This window comes from Pagrus major, chromosome 22 (assembly GCF_040436345.1).
Source record: "Pagrus major chromosome 22, Pma_NU_1.0".
Lineage (NCBI taxonomy): Eukaryota > Metazoa > Chordata > Actinopteri > Spariformes > Sparidae > Pagrus > Pagrus major.
The window spans coordinates 19,157,432-19,175,300 of NC_133236.1; the positions used below are offsets into that span (position 1 = coordinate 19,157,432).

The 17,869-nt window shown below is 37.6% G+C and overlaps 2 protein-coding genes across 2 annotated transcripts; both read right to left on the reverse strand.

The window, feature by feature from the left end:
- Positions 1–2,384: 2,384 nt before the first annotated feature.
- LOC141018210 (hydroperoxide isomerase ALOXE3-like) lies at positions 2,385–8,649 on the reverse strand. Its single transcript, XM_073493128.1, has 14 exons — positions 8,499–8,649; positions 6,954–7,154; positions 6,752–6,833; positions 6,516–6,638; positions 6,273–6,376; positions 5,682–5,854; positions 5,394–5,537; positions 5,084–5,287; positions 4,436–4,522; positions 4,152–4,318; positions 3,940–4,061; positions 3,733–3,833; positions 2,663–2,833; positions 2,385–2,564 (listed from the first exon to the last, which is right to left on the reverse strand). Exons 1-14 carry the CDS (start codon positions 8,647–8,649, stop codon positions 2,385–2,387), a joined length of 2,010 nt encoding a protein of 669 aa, XP_073349229.1.
- Positions 8,650–10,706: 2,057 nt separating this feature from the next.
- On the reverse strand, positions 10,707–17,407 carry LOC141018126 (hydroperoxide isomerase ALOXE3-like). Its single transcript, XM_073493021.1, has 14 exons — positions 17,257–17,407; positions 15,693–15,893; positions 15,519–15,600; positions 15,144–15,266; positions 14,953–15,056; positions 14,613–14,785; positions 14,359–14,502; positions 13,348–13,551; positions 12,948–13,034; positions 12,097–12,263; positions 11,875–11,996; positions 11,674–11,774; positions 10,992–11,159; positions 10,707–10,886 (listed from the first exon to the last, which is right to left on the reverse strand). Exons 1-14 carry the CDS (start codon positions 17,405–17,407, stop codon positions 10,707–10,709), a joined length of 2,007 nt encoding a protein of 668 aa, XP_073349122.1.
- Between the last annotated feature and the right edge of the window lie 462 nt (positions 17,408–17,869).

The following is a 17,869-nucleotide window of genomic DNA, read 5'->3' on the forward strand; positions in this document are numbered from 1 at the left end:
CTATGTGTGTTCCTCCCAAGTTTGCGACAAACAAAAAAGAAACCCAAAAAATTAAATTGTTTTTTCCCTACAAGAAAAACATTTTGACATAATGGCCTGGATGGTTACAAAGGCAATGTTTCTGAATTCGGACAACATAAGAAGTTTTCTAAAACATTATCTTTGAAAAAAAAACAGACAACTGTGTGATTATACATGACAGCCATTTTCCTCTGAAATCATGCTTAGGGTAGGAAGCTCAAATGTTGTACTCCTGCATCCAGGTTGCAAGGCAAATAATGTTGGGAATCTCAAAGTTTATAAAGTTTCAACAACTCTCAAAATTGAGCATTTTTTAAGGGAGTCTGGTGCTCTTCTACATAGAATAGCCTACATTTATGATGAGCCGTCTGGGCCAAAATTACATACTTCCGTTGCACGGAAATATATACTGGTTACTCTTTAGTGTTTTTGTAAAATTTGACATGTTTACCATCTGTTTGTTATATGCTTTAATACATTTGGTGTAAATGGTGAAAGCAGTTGAAACAATGTATTCAAACAGCTATGGAAACAAGACTGATGGTGATGAGTGGTCTAGCGATGACGTACTTTTTTAGGACAACCCAGGAGTAAGCCCTGGATCCCTCGTCAAGTAAACCACAAGTTTATGATACTTACACATTTTGTTAAGCAAGATACTCTTTACAGATGAACGCCACTTTAGTGATTTTCAAAGTGTAAATTAAATCGCTAGAAGTAAAGAGCTATTGTTAGGCTATAAACAGACTACATTGCGGTTGCATGGTTTAATGTCACCACCACTAAGTGTCTTACAACACAATTACTATTTATGTTTTCTATAGATTTATCAACCTACAAGTTGTAAAGTTAGAGTTAGAATAATTTGCAACTAAAGTCCATCTGTAAAGAAAGACTAGTGAGTAGCTGAATCTCCGTGTTCGGTGTGATGTCGTTTAATGTCTGTGACAATGTGTTGAGTCTCATTTAGACACTAGTTAGCAACCACTGTTTGTAAGACACATCAGCGTTTTATAATTAAATTGTAGGACATTTAATGATGTATTTTATATTGTAAAACAAAACATGCAAATATCTTAATCCTGGGGTAACCACAAACCTTATTTCAGGCATATAACCGAAAATCAACTCAAAAACTTCATAAACTTTTTGACGAGGGAACTGGATGTGCAAAAATGCTAACTAATTAGGGCCTACTCTTAGATAGGCAAAAACTGGACTAAACCTCACTGTAGGTAGACAGTAAAGCAATGTAAAACTAGCTCCAACTAAATCAGCTACAACAAAAAAATGCTGCTTCTTACACATTTATGTGTAATTGTGTACATTAACAATTTAATAATGTCATATATATTAACATATCAGGCAAAAGTAGCATTGTGTTTATAATTCAACTGCCTTTAACTTAAATTTTGAGAAATTTAACCCCTGGGTGCTTCATGTCCAGTCACAGTTGTTATGGTTAAGAAGTCATATATTAAAACTATATGGAAATAGGACACAGGAGACAAAGGGGTACATCAGTTCACCTTTATTTTGACATTAATAATCATGCATCGCTATTATACGGAATAAAATAAAAACCCTCTGATTAAATACATTTACCATACAGATTTATCTAATTAATACCTGTTCTCATACTCTTAATGTCTCATTGAAATATAAAACATAAGTACATCAAAGAAAACCTGTTTTAAATGCTGATAGAAAACATACAAAGGGGCTATGCTCTGAGCTGGAGCGCTGATGTGACCGACATCAGAATTGATACTATGTAAAAATGAATGTTACGGGCTGTTATGTCTGAAACAACAAAACTAGTTGCACAAAAATATGCTAATGCAAAAAGCATAAAATTATTCACTTAACGTTTGCTGTTTGGGCAATAATGTAATTGATGAATAAAAGTCAGAGTCATGTTTAGTGCTTACTTATTGTGAAGTTTTTGCTCTACATACAGGTGGGTCCATATGTTATCATGCTTCAGGCATACTCTTCATGATACAGCCAAAATATATCCATGGTCCATTAATCCCAATAAGCAACATTGTCTCTATAACCTCACCTGTTACATGTGTTAAATATAAAGTGAAACACACCCACCAGCATGCAAGACAGGTGCTCACTGTGGATACAATTGCCCTAATGCAGACCGGCTCTCTCAGACTTTCTTAAATAGTCACATCAGAACTCTGAAACTCAGACTTCACACGTGTCCTTAACAACTTTGTAAGGACACACCCACACAGAGTTTAAAAGCCTGCAACTCCCCTCCAGTTAGTTAGAACTGAAGAAGCCTCTTGGATGAGAGGTGAAACGTCTTCAAGAAACACGTCCAGTTGCCTACGATACAGCACTTAGAATTAAATAGTTACACTGTTCTCTATCTGGTTAGGGTTCAGATATGTGTATGGTACTTCAAGCTGTGAGTTTCTTGTTGCAATCTGTTCAATCAGGAAGGACAACTCTGCTTGAAATTCCTTAATCATCTGCTTAGGCGCAGGCTCGTCGAATCGCTCTTCAGGGTATGTACCAAAGGGAACCTGCCAAAATGACAGAAGTATTTTGTTTGTGGTGCAATTTAAACATTATGATTGAAGTCAGCTTACCTAATGTGTGTGTTTATCAATCCCAAACTTACCACATCACTGTACTTTTCTGAAAGCAGCTTGGCCATTGCTACCATGGTGACTGTCTCTCCAACATTTGGGAGGGTCTCCAAGATTGTCTCCATGCTTGACTGCCCCTTAGTGTTTGGAGGAGGTTTGTGCAGCAGGAGCGAGGCATTGGGTGGCCAGGAGTAGTAGTCAAACTAAGTTATGACAAAAATATTAATATGTAGCAATTTATCACTCAAGTTTTTGTTGATAATTATATTTATATGATGTATTATAGTGTTATTGACCCAACTCATTTAATAAACTGAATGTAATGTTATAAATTACAAAGGAATATTAACCTACGTATGAAATGCAGCCTTAGTGCCATTGTAATGATGTAAAGCTAATGCATGTAATGAATGAAGCAGGTTTCTACAGTGGTCGAGAACAGCCATGCTTGCAGTTATTTTCTTTAATATTATCATGAAATTACAAGTTATTTATTTCAAACTTGAGTAAAAGTAAAGATATCGTGTTATAATTACTTAAAATTGGTAAAAAAAAAAAATTGGGGTCATCGTCGTGGCCAATAAGCAAATCTGATATTGAGCATTTTTCTGATTATCACAATCAGTGTTTTCTTTTTTTTCTTGTTTACATATAAAATAAATTAATTTAAAATTGTTGCTTTAGCTCTGACGCAGCAGGCAATCTGCAAAGTAACTAATAACTCAAGTTATCAAATAAATGTAGTGGAGTAAAAAGTACATGTGCCTCCAAATGTAGTGGAGTGGAAGTATGAAGTAAAAATCGAAATACTCATAGTACAAGTAGCTCAAAGTTGTAATGAAGTACAGTACTTGAGAAAATGTACTTAGTTCTATTCCATCAATAAATTACAGCATTAAAAACTGATTGCAAGCACGGCCATTCTTGGCTTCCATAGTTTCCAGATGTGCCAGATTTACTATATGTTCGAATACTTGATCAAACATAAATATCTATTGCCTCACCTTTCCATCTGATAACACTGAATAGAAAATATTCTAGATCTGCTGTGTTTGATCAAATATCAAGTTTGTTTTATTTACCAAACTATCCATTGCCTTACCTGTCCATTATTGACTGCAGCATGTTGAGCCGTCGCTGTGAAGATCACCAAGGTGATGAACTTGGTCACCTCCTCGACAGTATGAAAGCATGCTGGGAACCCTGTTTGCAGCACAATTATTATCAGTTAATCGTTGGCATTCACTGCCAACTTTGAAAATGTCAGTATACTTTGGGCTACTATACATTCAGAACATGGAGTGAATACCTGAGGCTTTGTTTCCTAAGAAGCCATGTGTGAATATCTCACTGATCCAGTCCTGCAGCTCGGTGTCTTTATGGACATCACTGTCTGAGGGGTAATAGTTCTCCACTATTGCCCCCATGAACCTGGTGAATATAAAACAATTTGATTTAAAATTTTAGATAATCAAAATTGCATGTGAAAAAAGACAGTTGCAATATGTATCTGATGCAAACCTGCTGATGATGTCCCACAGCTTCAGGCCATCATCTCTGTAGTAGAAGTTGGGGATCGACTCCAGTCCTCTTGCAGCGATGTTCTCTGGCAGACAGACGGAGCTGTAGGTCAGTTCAGAGAGAGACCTTCTCATGAGCTCCACCATCCCATCGTATCCAAGAGAACTCTATTGATCAATGATACATAGATATTCACCATCAGACAGAAAATCAAAGGCTAAAACTTTGCAATTGCAATTGACGTTGCTTGAATTCTCAGAAATATGTATGTTAAAGGGCCATACCATACTCAAAGGCCCCTCAGGTCTAAAAAGAGATCCACGGCCTGCAGTGTTGATGTTGAGAGTGTACCGGAAGTGTGGAAAGAGCAGCTTTAGAGAGAGAAAAAAGTATTACGGGTTAAATAAGATGCTCATCTGAGAAACATGTTAATCAATAATATTTGATGACCTGGGAATGAGACTCAACAATCAATCTTATTCCAGAATTTTCCTCTAAGTAATGTAATGCACAGAGTGACCATCAATGGAAAACCCTAAATTATTGCTCGAGATTGGAGGAAAATGAACCATAGATCTATCTATGTATTTATCTATGTATTTGTATTATTTAATGCAATATAATTATTTTATATTAGTAAGTCAAAAGTTTTTATTGCATATAATGCTGAGAACAACATAAAATATAGTTATAGGTTGTCCTAGAGTTTTAAGGCGCTGACCTTACAACCCCCTTTTTCGAGTTCAAGCGAGGCTTTTATAGCCTTCCTCAGCTTTTCCTCCCCTCATTTCCTCTGTTCTCACGAATAAAGACATAAAATTCTTCCAAATTTACATGAATCAATCGATAAAAAGTCAGATTGTCAGTTAAGATTAAAGGAATAAAACAAAAAAAAGTACACAGGTACCATGAGCGCTGCTGTGTAATTATACCTTGTAGATGGGATGAATCACAGGAAAGCAGCGGAGAGTGGCGACAGTATAGACTTCTATCAGGAAGTGAGTGTTCATGAGGTGATGGACTGCTTGATGATCCATGGAATCTGCATTTTTAATAAACACCTTGGCGAGCAGCCAGTCTGTCTCCAGGTCACTGGGCAGAAAGATGGGGTTCTCCTCAGAAGGTTGTTGATGCAGCTGGAATATGAGGAAAACACATTAATGCACTATAATATGTTACATGATTATATGACTAGACGAGCGATTATACTTTAATTTGTCCAGTATAAATTCTGTCAGTGACCTGTATCGCTATTGGCATCAGTTTGTTTTCTGGGTTCATGTAGAACAAACAGAGTCCAGCAGTCACACACAGAGTTTCACCATCGTAAGGTCTGGCTGGTATTCTGTCCATCTTCTTCTGGTCATAGAGGAAGATATTGCCCTTCTGTATGGGAAGGAAAGGCAGGAGAAAGAAGTATTTCAGACATCAACAGGTATCACAGATGTGTAATAAACAAGGCAATAGGATTCAAAGACTTTCTTTAAATGTACAAATCATTTCTCAAAGTAAATGTGATTGCTTCTATACCTTCATTTCATTCTGCAGAGAGCTTCCCTCTTCCAGGAACGGCTTCACCATCTCTTCTGTGACTGGGAAGTTTTGGGGAAGCTCTGAGCAGCGCTTGATCACGTTGGGGTTGACTCCGTTTAGAAACTGGAATCCATAAAAGTCGTCTTCCTTCCAGTGTTCTGCAACATACTCTGGAGGAATAGCAATAGGCAAATATAAAATCTAATGTCTAGAATGTTAGTTTTCAAGCGATCGTGGTCATTTAATGAAAAACAAGATTGTTGTTTTGTTCCTTAAAGCATTTTACTTTGCAGAAAAACTAATTATTTTACTATGAAGAAACAACATTTTTAATTGAACAGTCAGAAAACGTGACAAAGTCCTAAACATGTATGTAATTAACATTGTGAGCTCCTTTTAATGGACAACATTAAGATGGAATGCAGTCAGAGTTGTTATATGGGAACTACTTTTAATGCATGCATTTTAATGCATAATCATACTACTATTTTTGAAAATATCCTATAATCAGGAACATTTTTCTTGGGTTTAGATCATCAGGTAATCTCAAATGTCAGTCACAAATGGGAGATGGAAAAAAATATCTACCTGACATTGTTGTTGATGTGAACGAGAAGATTTTTTTCATGTCGTCAATGCTTTCCCATTTTTCTGCAGATCCAAGCAGCCCCTTGATCTTGAGTTCAAGACCACTAAATGGTGACAAGGTGAAAGACAATAAAGGGAAAACATAATACAGCATTAAACAACATACTGATATTAATGCTTCAAATGCACTTTTTAGAGAGTATGTGGTATATGTGTCCATCGTATTTATCTATGTAGACCCACGTTATTTTTTTTGTGTTAAGCATTTCAGTATCTCTGTTTTTTGAGAAACGGACTTCAGCTGGCAGCTCAGACACATTGTTGAAATGGTTGATGTGGGATAGTCCTTCAGCCAAAATCTTCCACCTAAAAAACAAACAAATGAGTAAACAATTATTACAAAAAGGCACATAGACATTTCTCCAGATAAGCCTTTGAGACTCTACTCTAGATGTTGTACTGCACAGATGAAAACTTACTGGTAAAAGCTCTTTTTCTGCATCAGCTCATTTTTTCGGTGGTCAATCAACAGGGGATGGTCATCCTCAAACACCTTCATGGCTGAAGCGGGGAAAATTTCACACAAATTGTCAAAAAAAAACCAATAAAAATGTGTGAAAAGAAGTAATATCCAAATATATTAATGCTCTATAATCATTATTTGGGTGTTTTGAAGCAGACCTCTCCCTCCTCTCAGCTCCACCAGCTCTCCCCTGGAGATCCATCTGTAACAGGGGAAAAGAAGGACTTCTCCCTCCGGAGTCGTCACCACTATTTTGGAGCAGTACCACTCGTCTTCTGGGAGAACCCAGAAAGGATCCTTTTCCAGCTTGACCAGCAGAAGTTTCCCCAGAGACAATCTGGTTTTCACTGTGTAAATCCCTGTCTGGGAAAGAGGGTTGAGGTAAATTTAATCTAAAATCAGGACAAAGCAAATGCATCACATTGTTTCCCTAATTTTTGATAGTTTCCGTACATAACAACGATAATGCCATATTTTGGAGGATAATCATTCAAACAGTGAACCTTGTTCCCATTATTTTGTTGCTTGTCATTTTTTTTCCTTAAAGTCCCCCTAAAGTAAAAAAAGTAGTAAGTTTTTCTTCTTGTTCTTACAGTTGAATATTTGAGCCTCACTGTGTCAAATGATGTGCGTGCAGAGTTTGACACTAAGAGTGTTTTCACATCCATTTGCTGAAAGTGGAAAAAAGATCTCTGTGCTCATTAAAAAGCTGATTTTAAGAGTATGATTTGTGACATCACAAAACGTTTGGAAGCCAGTCCTGGTCACCTGCAAAAGTGTGATGTGGAAACATCTTGTGTCCAGCTGTTTAATTTAAAGTTATAGATTCTGGACTTTTAATAAAAGACAGGAGGTAGATGTCATTTCAAAGATTTCATTGGCTTAGATACAAATTATTTTTCAAAGTAAAGCGATTTTTATCAAAACATGTCTGTTGGGATCTTTGGGAAATTTTCATCAAATAATAGAACTGATTAAAATATGAATTCAATTACATTCAGTCAGTCAAAACTACATTTTTAGCTTGCAATGAAGCAACAATTAAACATGTGAGTACAGACAGTCGTTTGAGTTGATTGGCTCCTCAAAACTCTGAGTTGATTGTGCAATATGTAAGAATTGGCCAGCTGTTTAAGTAATACTCGAAAAAAATAGGGGGCAGCAAATCAATATAGTAACCGCGAAACTGTAGCTGCCGTTAGCTAGATAGCATGGTTAGCAGTGTTGTGTTGGTAATTTTAATTCATCTTTTAAATGTTTTCAACCGAAATTCTTACTTATTGCACCTTTAAGTAAAAACTGCAAATATAGCCGACCAGTTGGGTGTTACAATAAAATGACATATCGGTCCGGCTTTCTCCACAAGGCTGTACAAATCTAATCAACCATAAGAGAGACCTGCTTTTGGCGAAAGCGGTCACAATATTTAACACCAGAGTGATACCAAAATTGCACACACTGACATGCATGACAAACACACCGAGCTCCGCCATTCGATCTGGCCCTGGCAAGGAAACGCCCTAAAGCTTGTTCCACCAAGACAAATGAAAATAGCAAGGACTGGCAGAGTTGCCATGTTTGGAGACTGTGTCTATTTTTGGTTGATACCTTTCACACATTCTATTAATTAAAAATGATAATAGCCTAATGTATATTAAACACCACCCAAGAGGGCACTTGTAATGGCAATGATTGGATTGTACTTACCATCCCAGTTTTAAAGTCTACACCATAGTTGTCCAGCTCAGTTCGCTCACTCTTCCCTCCAGTTCCAAATAAGGTGACAAATACGTGATCAAACGTTCCTGCGTTTGTCATGTTACCTGTTGTCACTTCTAGCTTGTACTCAGCCATGATCAGTTGGTAGCAATTCTGTGTCAACTGGAATAAAAAAGGAAATCTGTAAATGCAAAGAATATCGTCCAAGCAGAATATCTGCGTCACGTAGAGCTTGTTGGCTTTATTTTGCTCCCCTCCTTTTTTATGTCTCCACATCTCCTGCTCCTCCCACCTTTAGATCAATATTAACACACGCTCTGACCTCATTCAGTTGTCTAACCAGTCTTACTTATTTTCTATCTGCATCTGGACTTTTTGGTGACACTTTAAATTAGGCAAGATAAATTAACCATCAACAACTTTATAAAGATGAAACAAGAAACAATATGCTGTGTTCCCTCATGCTTATTTAATTTTATATATATGATTCTTGACTTTTGTAGTTTTGGTTTCTCTTTTACTCTTGCTATGTTTATTGTTACGCAACTAAATGCAAAGGGATGTTCCTTGTATTGTGAAAACCTACCTGGCAAAACCTGATTCTTATCTGCAGTGAAATGCACATCAGGAAAGACTATGAAGGTAGTAAACTATACAAATGGTACATTTTAAAAAGGTAAGGTCAATTTAAAATTCACATTATTGGTCTTTTTGTGAAAAACCTGTTGCTGGACAAAACCAAAGGGCCTGAAGAGTAAAGTTGAATTTAAAAAAGTGAAAAAGTGATTGTGCTGGATGTACATTGTTTCCAGCTTGTGAGTTTCATGAGAGGGGACTGACTCCGTCACGTCCACTCTTATTGTGTTGCTTATATTTGGCCAAGGTGCAAACATTCTTTAGATGTATTAAGCTTTTTTCTCTGCACTACAAGCTGAAAATGGAGATTGAACAAGTTACTGAACTACACGATCACTAAAAACTGACAGATTTAGGTTTGGCTTCCCGAAACAACTCATTGCTTGTGATTAATCTGAATACTTTTGGAATACTTTTAAGTCAAACATTGAAAATATTACACCTTATGCAAAAAAATTGACACCGCCACAAAAAATGTCCACAAATATTCTCTTTTCTCTTTAAACATCTCAAAACATGTTCAGTGCAAACAATCATTTTGCATATTCAGCATTTACATTTGGTCAAATCAAATTATGTGCCTCATTTTAAAGGGGCACTACGTAGTTTTGGACATGACATTCAAACTCATAATTTTAATATTCACAATGTTAATGAGGTAATAATATAAAAACACAGAAATATTTTTTTAATAAAGTTATTTATTAATTTCACTTCATAGCTGAATAAACAAGCAGTTCTCAGAGGAAAATAAGGTCCCCAGAACACTGTTTGAAGCTAGAAAGGTGGCAGGGTCCGCCACATATAAACAAAGTAAAACAGTATGGAAAAGTTTTGTCCTATAAGGTCAATTTGTTTATTCATCATGAAAATGAAGAGTTTGTTTAGGCAACGAAAAAGAATGATCCTTCTCTTCTTCTTCTCTTAAAATGTATTCCCCAAAAGTACAAAGTGCACCTTTAAAGATTAAATAAAAAATGATGTAATGTGGGTTGATTAGTTCCTTACTATTTTTCGTAAACGGACAATGTAATCCTATGATCCTGATGACATGTAATTTTACTACATGACTCTGCTCTCGCTTAAGTTATCTTGACTTTCATATGTCTAATAAGTTCACAACACAGACTTCATTACATTGTTGATTCACATTCCATTTTAATTTGAACAGCAAACAAAGGAGATGATGTCTTAGATAAAAAGTTCATACTTGTGCCCCTGCATTAGTAGACAGATATATCGTATCACCATTTGCACCCTATGTAATATACTCACCTTAAAAAAACATTAATAGATATCAACTACACAGCATACGTATGAATAACAGTTACTGTCACAGCCTCTAACAGCCGCGGTACAGGCAGGCTGAAACTCTTCCATGGTTTATGGTCTTGCTTGCAGATAAATGTCGAGATTTCCTGTATTATTAAAGTACCAAAAGTTTCATTTCATTGCATAATGTCATTACTAACAACCCAACATGCAAGATTGGTGTTAAGAAAAGGGATGGGTATTGTTAAAAATGCAGAAAGCTAACATGGCTTTGTCTGGTTTGGTTAAATAGTTATACTGTTCTCTATCTGGTTGGGGTTCAGATATGTGTAGGGTACTTCAAGCTGTGAGTTTCTTCTTGTAATTGCCTCACTGAGGCAGGACAGCTCTGCTTGAAAGTCCTTGATCATCTGCTTAGGGGCGGGCTCGTCGAATCGCTCATCAGGGTATGTACCCAAGAGAACCTGCCAGAATGACAAAATGAAACTGTAAATCAGACTAATGCAGTATTTTGTTGGTACTTTCAAAATTTGAATGTTCTACTCAGCTTTCATCATCAACAAGCTTACCACGTCAGTGTACTTCTCTGAGAGAACCCATCCCACTGATGAAAATGTGACCGTCTCTCCAACATTTGGGAGGGTCTCCAAAATTGTCTTCATGCTTGACAGGCCTTTGGTGGTTGGAGGAGGTTCCCGCAGCAGGAGTGAACCATTGGGGGCCCAGGAGTAGTCAAACTAAATCATGAAAGAAGTTTCATTAAGTATTGCTATTTACTGGAGGGGTTGTGTTGTGGGCCCACTTTTCAATGGATGCTACTGTGTCGAAAAATTAAAATAATAATAACAAAATCTGAAAATTGTGAACTCTCCAAAATAAAACAACAATGACCTTTTATCAATAATGTGCAGTTATTAAAGTCGCTTTACTATGTACTTCAGGTTTTTAGTGTCTATAGCTGTAGGGGATAGGGGCAGGAGCCACAGATGTACTAAACCATCCATTTTAACCCCAAGCCAGCGCATATAGCTGGTGCCCCCATTTTTTTCGCCCCTGCCCCTCAAACATTCTGAGTTCACCACTGTAAAAAAGGCAAAGTTCATGCTGCTTTAAAACTCAGCTGATGCCCTCATGAAACGAAAATAATATTAGATAGAGCACATAGACCTGCAGCGTGTCCCAGTGTTGGTGAATTATCAAGTTTGTTTACTTCAAGAAGTTTTCTTTTTCCAGAAGTATCCATTGCCTCACCTGTCCATTATTGACTGCAGCATGTTGAGCCGACACTGTGAAGATCACCATGGTGATAAACTTGGTCACCTCCTTGACAGTATGAAAGGATGCTGGAAACCCTGTTGGCAGCAAAGTCATTATCAGTTCATCTTTGGCACTCGCTGCCTGCTTGGAAAAAATACTATAGGTTACTATGAAGCTTATATCTGTATATTGTACCTGAGGCTTTGTTTCCTAAGAGGCCATGTGTGAATATCTCACTGATCCATTCCTGCAGCTCAGTGTCTTTACAGACATCACTGTCTGAGGGATAATAGTACTCCACTATTGACTTCACGAAGCTGGTGAACACAAAACAATTTGATTTTGAACTTCAAAACTAGTTCTTACCAAAATTCAATTCAGCCATGTTTGTGGTTGCTCACTCTGCAGCTGCCTAACCTGCTGATGATGTCCCACAGCTTCAGGCCATCATCTCTGTAGTAGAAGTTGGGGATCGACTCCAGTCCTCTTGCAGCGATGTTCTCTGGCAGACAGACGGAGCTGTAGGTCAGTTCAGAGAGAGACCTTCTCATGAGCTCCTCCATCCCGTCGTATCCAAGTGAAGTCTAACAATAAACACAGTAACTGTAATACACAGAGTATGGAAGCCCTGAGAGACAAGTGAGAAAAACAATTGTGGTGATCCATTATCTGCTTTTCAAACTTTTCTTTTCATCTGTGAAAACAGGTGAACAAAAAGTTTTGTGATGAAGAGCACCATTGACACATATTCTAAATTGTCTAGAAGTATGATTTTTTTTTCTCTAAGTGAGTTTAAAATATCAATGCACACAAGGCACATATAGACCATATCCACACAGTGGCCATTTTCCTTTGACATCACGCTCAGGGGTGGGGAAGTTCAAATTTTGTCATGCTGTTTTTCACCTTGTAAGTCCTATAAACATAGGGAATTTGACAAATTGTCATCATTTTACCATTAACTGATTGATCAGCAACTGAAAAGACAATGGATAGTGAAAACCTGTAGGGACATTGGGCCATATTTCAAGGGAAAACAATGGATTTGATAATCCATTAGCTACCATACCGCCACCACACTACTGCCCAAGTGGGTAAAGGCAAGCATTAGGACAGGATGTTCAGAAAGTCCCATCACTTTACTGTAATGCAGCCAGGAAAAGGAAATGCTTATGCCATATCACTATATAACAACATCCAAAACTAATGACAATTCTGTCACAATAAAAATATACCAATTCAGGAATACACATGTTAAAGATCCATACCGTATTTAAAATCCCAGCAGGTCCAACAATAGATGTGCGGGCCATAGTATTTATTTGGAGAGTGTAACGGACATGCGGGATCAGCAGCTGTAAAGAAAGAGAAAGTATAATGTTAAATTCAAAGTATAATCTATAAAAATGTCACCAGCAAAGTCAAATAACAGAAACATTTGTTTTGATTAACCAGTGTGTGTTCCCTATGTGTGTTCCCATCATAAAAATTTGCGACAAACAAAAAAAAAAAACCCAACAAATTAAATTGTTTTTTTCCCTACAAGAAAAACATTTTGACATAATGGCCCTGGATGGTTACAAAGGCAATGTTTCTGAATTAAGACAACAAAATACGTTTTCTAAAACATTATCTTTGAAAAAAAACTAGACAACTGTGTGATTAGACCTTGTAGAGGGGGTGAATCACAGGGAAGCTGCGGAGAGTGGCGACGGTAAAGACTTCTGCCACATTGTGAGTTCTCAGGAAGTGATAGACTGACTGATGCTGCATTAAATCAGCATTTTTAATGAACATCTTGGCGAGCAGCCAGTCTGTCTCCGGGTCACTGGGCAGAAAGATGGGGTTCTCCTCAGAAGGTTGTTGATGCAGCTGGAATGTGAGAGACACATCTTTTATGTTTCTACTTAAAACACACTGATAAACTTTAAAGTGCAAACTTAAAACTATAGACCATATTCAAATGGCAGCCATTTTCCTCTGAAATCATGCTTAGGATGGGAAGCTCAAATGCTGTACTCCTGCATCCAGGTTGCAAGGCAAATAATGTTGGGAATCTGACAAATTCTTATGAATTTTACCTCTTCCTGATTGATCAGCAACTGAAAAGATGATGGATAGTGAAAATCTGGAGGAACATCAGTGTGTTATGGAAAAACATCCTATTTGATAACCCGTTAGTTAACATTAGCATTCAACCACTCCCTAGATATGGTTTCTGTTTGATAGCATTATAAAATATGATTAGAGGGGCATTATTAATTCTCAAATATCAGTTCACATCTCGGACACGTTTATTTGAGCCTGAAAGTGAAACCCACTGGATGTAATCAAACTGTAATGTTAGCTAGTAAGTGATCGAATGCTAACGTTAGCTAATGGGTTATCAAATGTGTTATAGGCCTGATGTCCCTTCAGATTTTTACTATCTATCATCTTTTTACCTGCTTATCAATCAGGAAGCTGAAAAATGATAAAAAAAATTGTCAGATTCTCTCCTTTTATGCGACTCGCAACCGAGAACACAGGAGCACAACATAATCCTGGCATTGAGCGTGACATCAAAGAAAAATGGCTGCCGTGTGAATATGGTCTATGGCGTGTAGGCTGAACACCCCCCTACTGATCACACCTTACAAAGTGAGTATACCAGTGATTCTACTGTAGTTGGTGACTAACCTGTATTGCAATCGGCATCAGTTTGTTCTCTGGGTTCATGTAGAACAAACAGAGACCAGCAGTCACATGCAGAAACTGACCATCATACATCCTGGTGGGCAATCCATCCAACCTCTCGTAGTCACAGAGGAATATATTGCCTTTCTGTATGGGAAGGAAAGATGTAGAAAAGAGGTGTGACAAATGCAAAACTTACTCTAAACTCTAAATTCAAATAATCTCCCAAAGAAAAGATTATCATTAATCCTCCATACTTCCATTTCCTTCTGCAGAGAGCTTCCCTCTTCCAGGAACGGCTTCACCATCTCCTCTGTGACTGGGAAGTTTCGGGGAAGCTCTGAGCAGCGCTTGATCACGTTGGTGTCGAATCCGTTCAGAAACTGGAAGCCATAGAAGTCGTCTTCCTTCCAGTGTTCTGCAACATACTCTGGTAGAGGAGCAATAGGCAAATATAATCTGTCTCCCTTAATATCTGTGCGTATGTATTGGCCACTTAATTAAATTTACTTATTGACATGTATGTATGCTTCACAGCTGTTATTGTATAAGAATAATAAAGACAGTGTGGAGCTGAGAACTAAAATTCTGCTGTACCCCAAATCATTGTCGTTTTGGACCAGAACATTTTCTTCATGTCCTCAAAGTTTTCCCATTCTTCTTTAGATCCAAGCATTCCCTTAAACCTGAGTTCAGCACGACTGAAAAAGGAAGGGTAACACAAGAGCATAATGTAAAAATTCATTTATGTTAAACAGGCTACAGACCGTATGGAAGGACTGACTCACGTTATGCCTTTTGTGTAAAGCGATTCCATTAATTTGGACATGGAGAAGGAGACCTCAGCTGGGAGCTCAGATATATTTTTGAAATGAGTGGTGTGTGGTAGCTTTGGGTCAGCAATCTCCCATCTAAAAAAGGAAAAGCAAAAAGCAAATCACATAAAGGTTTGTTCATAAAAGCTTCTGAGACAAACTGCAGCTGTATGTGTGTGGTTTTGGATTTAGTTTACTTATTATTTAGTTTACTCTCTTCCTCTTTTGTTCTCGGATTTTTGTTCCCTTAGTTTGTGTTGCCCGGTATTCAGCTTTATGTCATCTGCATTTAGGTTCTGCTACCTGCTACCAAACAGTAGGGGGCATAATGCACACATGATAACTTACTGGTACAAGCTCCTTTTAAGAATCAGCTCTTTTTGACGATTGTCAATCAACATTGGATTGTTCTCCTCAAATATCTTCATGGCTGAAACATAAAAACAAAATGACATCAGTAACTGTGATGGTATCCAGTGGTGTCCGATAATTTTCTTATCATTTGGGTGTTTTGAAGCAGACCTCTCCCTCCTCTCAGCTCCACCAGCTCTCCCCTGGAGATCCATCTGTAACAGGGGAAAAGAAGGACTTCTCCCTCCGGAGTCGTCACCACTATTTTGGAGCAGTACCACTCGTCTTCTGGGAGAACCAAGAAAGGATCCTTTTCCAGCTTGACCAGCAGAAGTTTCCCCAGAGACAAACTGGTTTTCACTGTGTAAATCCCTGTCTGGGAAAAAGGGTTGAGGTACATTTAATCTAAAATCAGGACAAAGCAAATGCATCACTTTTTTTTCCCTAATTGTTGATAGTTTTCGTACATAACAATGATAATGCCATATTTTGGAGGATAATCATTCAAACAGTGAGCCTTGTTCCATTATTTTCCTTAAAGTAAAAAAAATAGTAAGTTTTTCTCCTTGTTCTTACAGTTGAATATTTGAGCCTCACTGTGTCAAATGATGTGTGTGCAGAGTTTGACACTAAGAGTGTTTTCACATCCATTTGTTGAAAGTGGAGAAAAGATCTCTGTGCTCATTAAAAAGCTGATTTTAAGAGTATGATTTGTGACATCACAAAAAATTTGGTAGCCAGTCCTGGTCAAATATTCAACCTGCAAAAGGGTGATGTGGACACATCTTGTGTCCAGTTGTTTAATTTAAAGTTATAGATTTTTAATAAAAGACAGGAGGTAGATGTCATTTCAAAGATTTCATTGGCTTAGATCCAAATTATTTTAAAGCGATTTTTATCAAAACATGTCCGTCGGGATCTTTGGGAAATTTTCATCAAATAATAGAACTGATTAAAATGTTAATTCAATTACATTTGGCTCCTCAAAACTCTGAGTTGAATGTGCAATATGTAAGAATTGGCTAGCTGTTTAAGTAATACTCGAAAAAAATAGGGGGCGGCATATCAATATAGTAACCGCGAAACTGTAGCTGCCGTTAGCTAGATAGCATGGTTAGCAGTGCATCTGGTGGTCCGGACTGGGGGCTCGGAGCAATAGAGGAGTTCTGGTGTTCACACCGTTAGTACAGGCACTTTGGACCAGAACACAATAGCCTACATGGACGTCACAATGTAAAAACTGTTATTTCTTCACATTGTGTTGGTAATTTTAATTCATCTTTTAAATGTTTTCAACCGAAATTCTTACTTATTGCACCTTTAAGTAAAAACTTCAAATATAGCCGACCAGTTGGGTGTTACAATAGAATGATATATCGGTCTGGCTTTCTCCACATGGCTGTACAAATCTAATCAACCATAAGAGAGACCTGCTTTTGGCGAAAGCGGTCGCAATATTTAACACCAGAGTGATACCAAAATTGCACACACTGACATGCATGACAAACACACCGAGCTCCGCCATTCGATCTGGCCCTGGCAAGGAAACGCCCTAAAGCTTGTTCCATCACGACAAATGAAAATAGCAAGGACTGGCAGAGTGGCCATGTTTGGAGACTGTGTCTATTTTTGGTTGATACCTTTCTCACATTCTATTAATTAAAAATGATAATAGCCTAATGTATATTAAACACCACCCAAGAGGGCACTTGTAATGGCAATGATTGGATTGTACTTACCATCCCAGTTTTAAAGTCTACACCATAGTTGTCCAGCTCAGTTCGCTCACTCTTCCCTCCAGTTCCAAGTAAGGTGACAAATACGTGGTCAAACGTTCCTGCGTTTGTCATGTTACCTGTTGTCACTTCTAGCTTGTACTCAGCCATGATCAGTCGGTAGCAATTCTGTGTCGACTGGAATAAAAAAGGAAATCTGTAAATGCAAAGAATATTGTCCAAGCAGAATATCTGTGTCACCTAGAGCTCTTTGGCTTTATTTTTCTCCCCTCCTTTTTTTATGTCTCCACATCTCCTGCTCCTCCCACCATTAGAGCAACATCAAAATATTGTTTTCCAAGTGTTACAAGCCATAACTTGTAAAAATTCCAATATTTTTTTAGACATTTCACGTGCACAGACAGACACAAAAAGGGGTTTGAGCCACAGTCCATTTCCCCTCAGACTCGAAAGCTGTTTGTTTGAACACATACAGAGAAGTCTCACAAAGACTGATGGGTTACGAATAGTGTCAAAAGTATCGATACATATTGATACTGAATATCTGAAATGGTTTCAACACTCATTTTTGGCAGTACTGATACTCCAGTACTAGCTGTGTTTTTAGGCTCT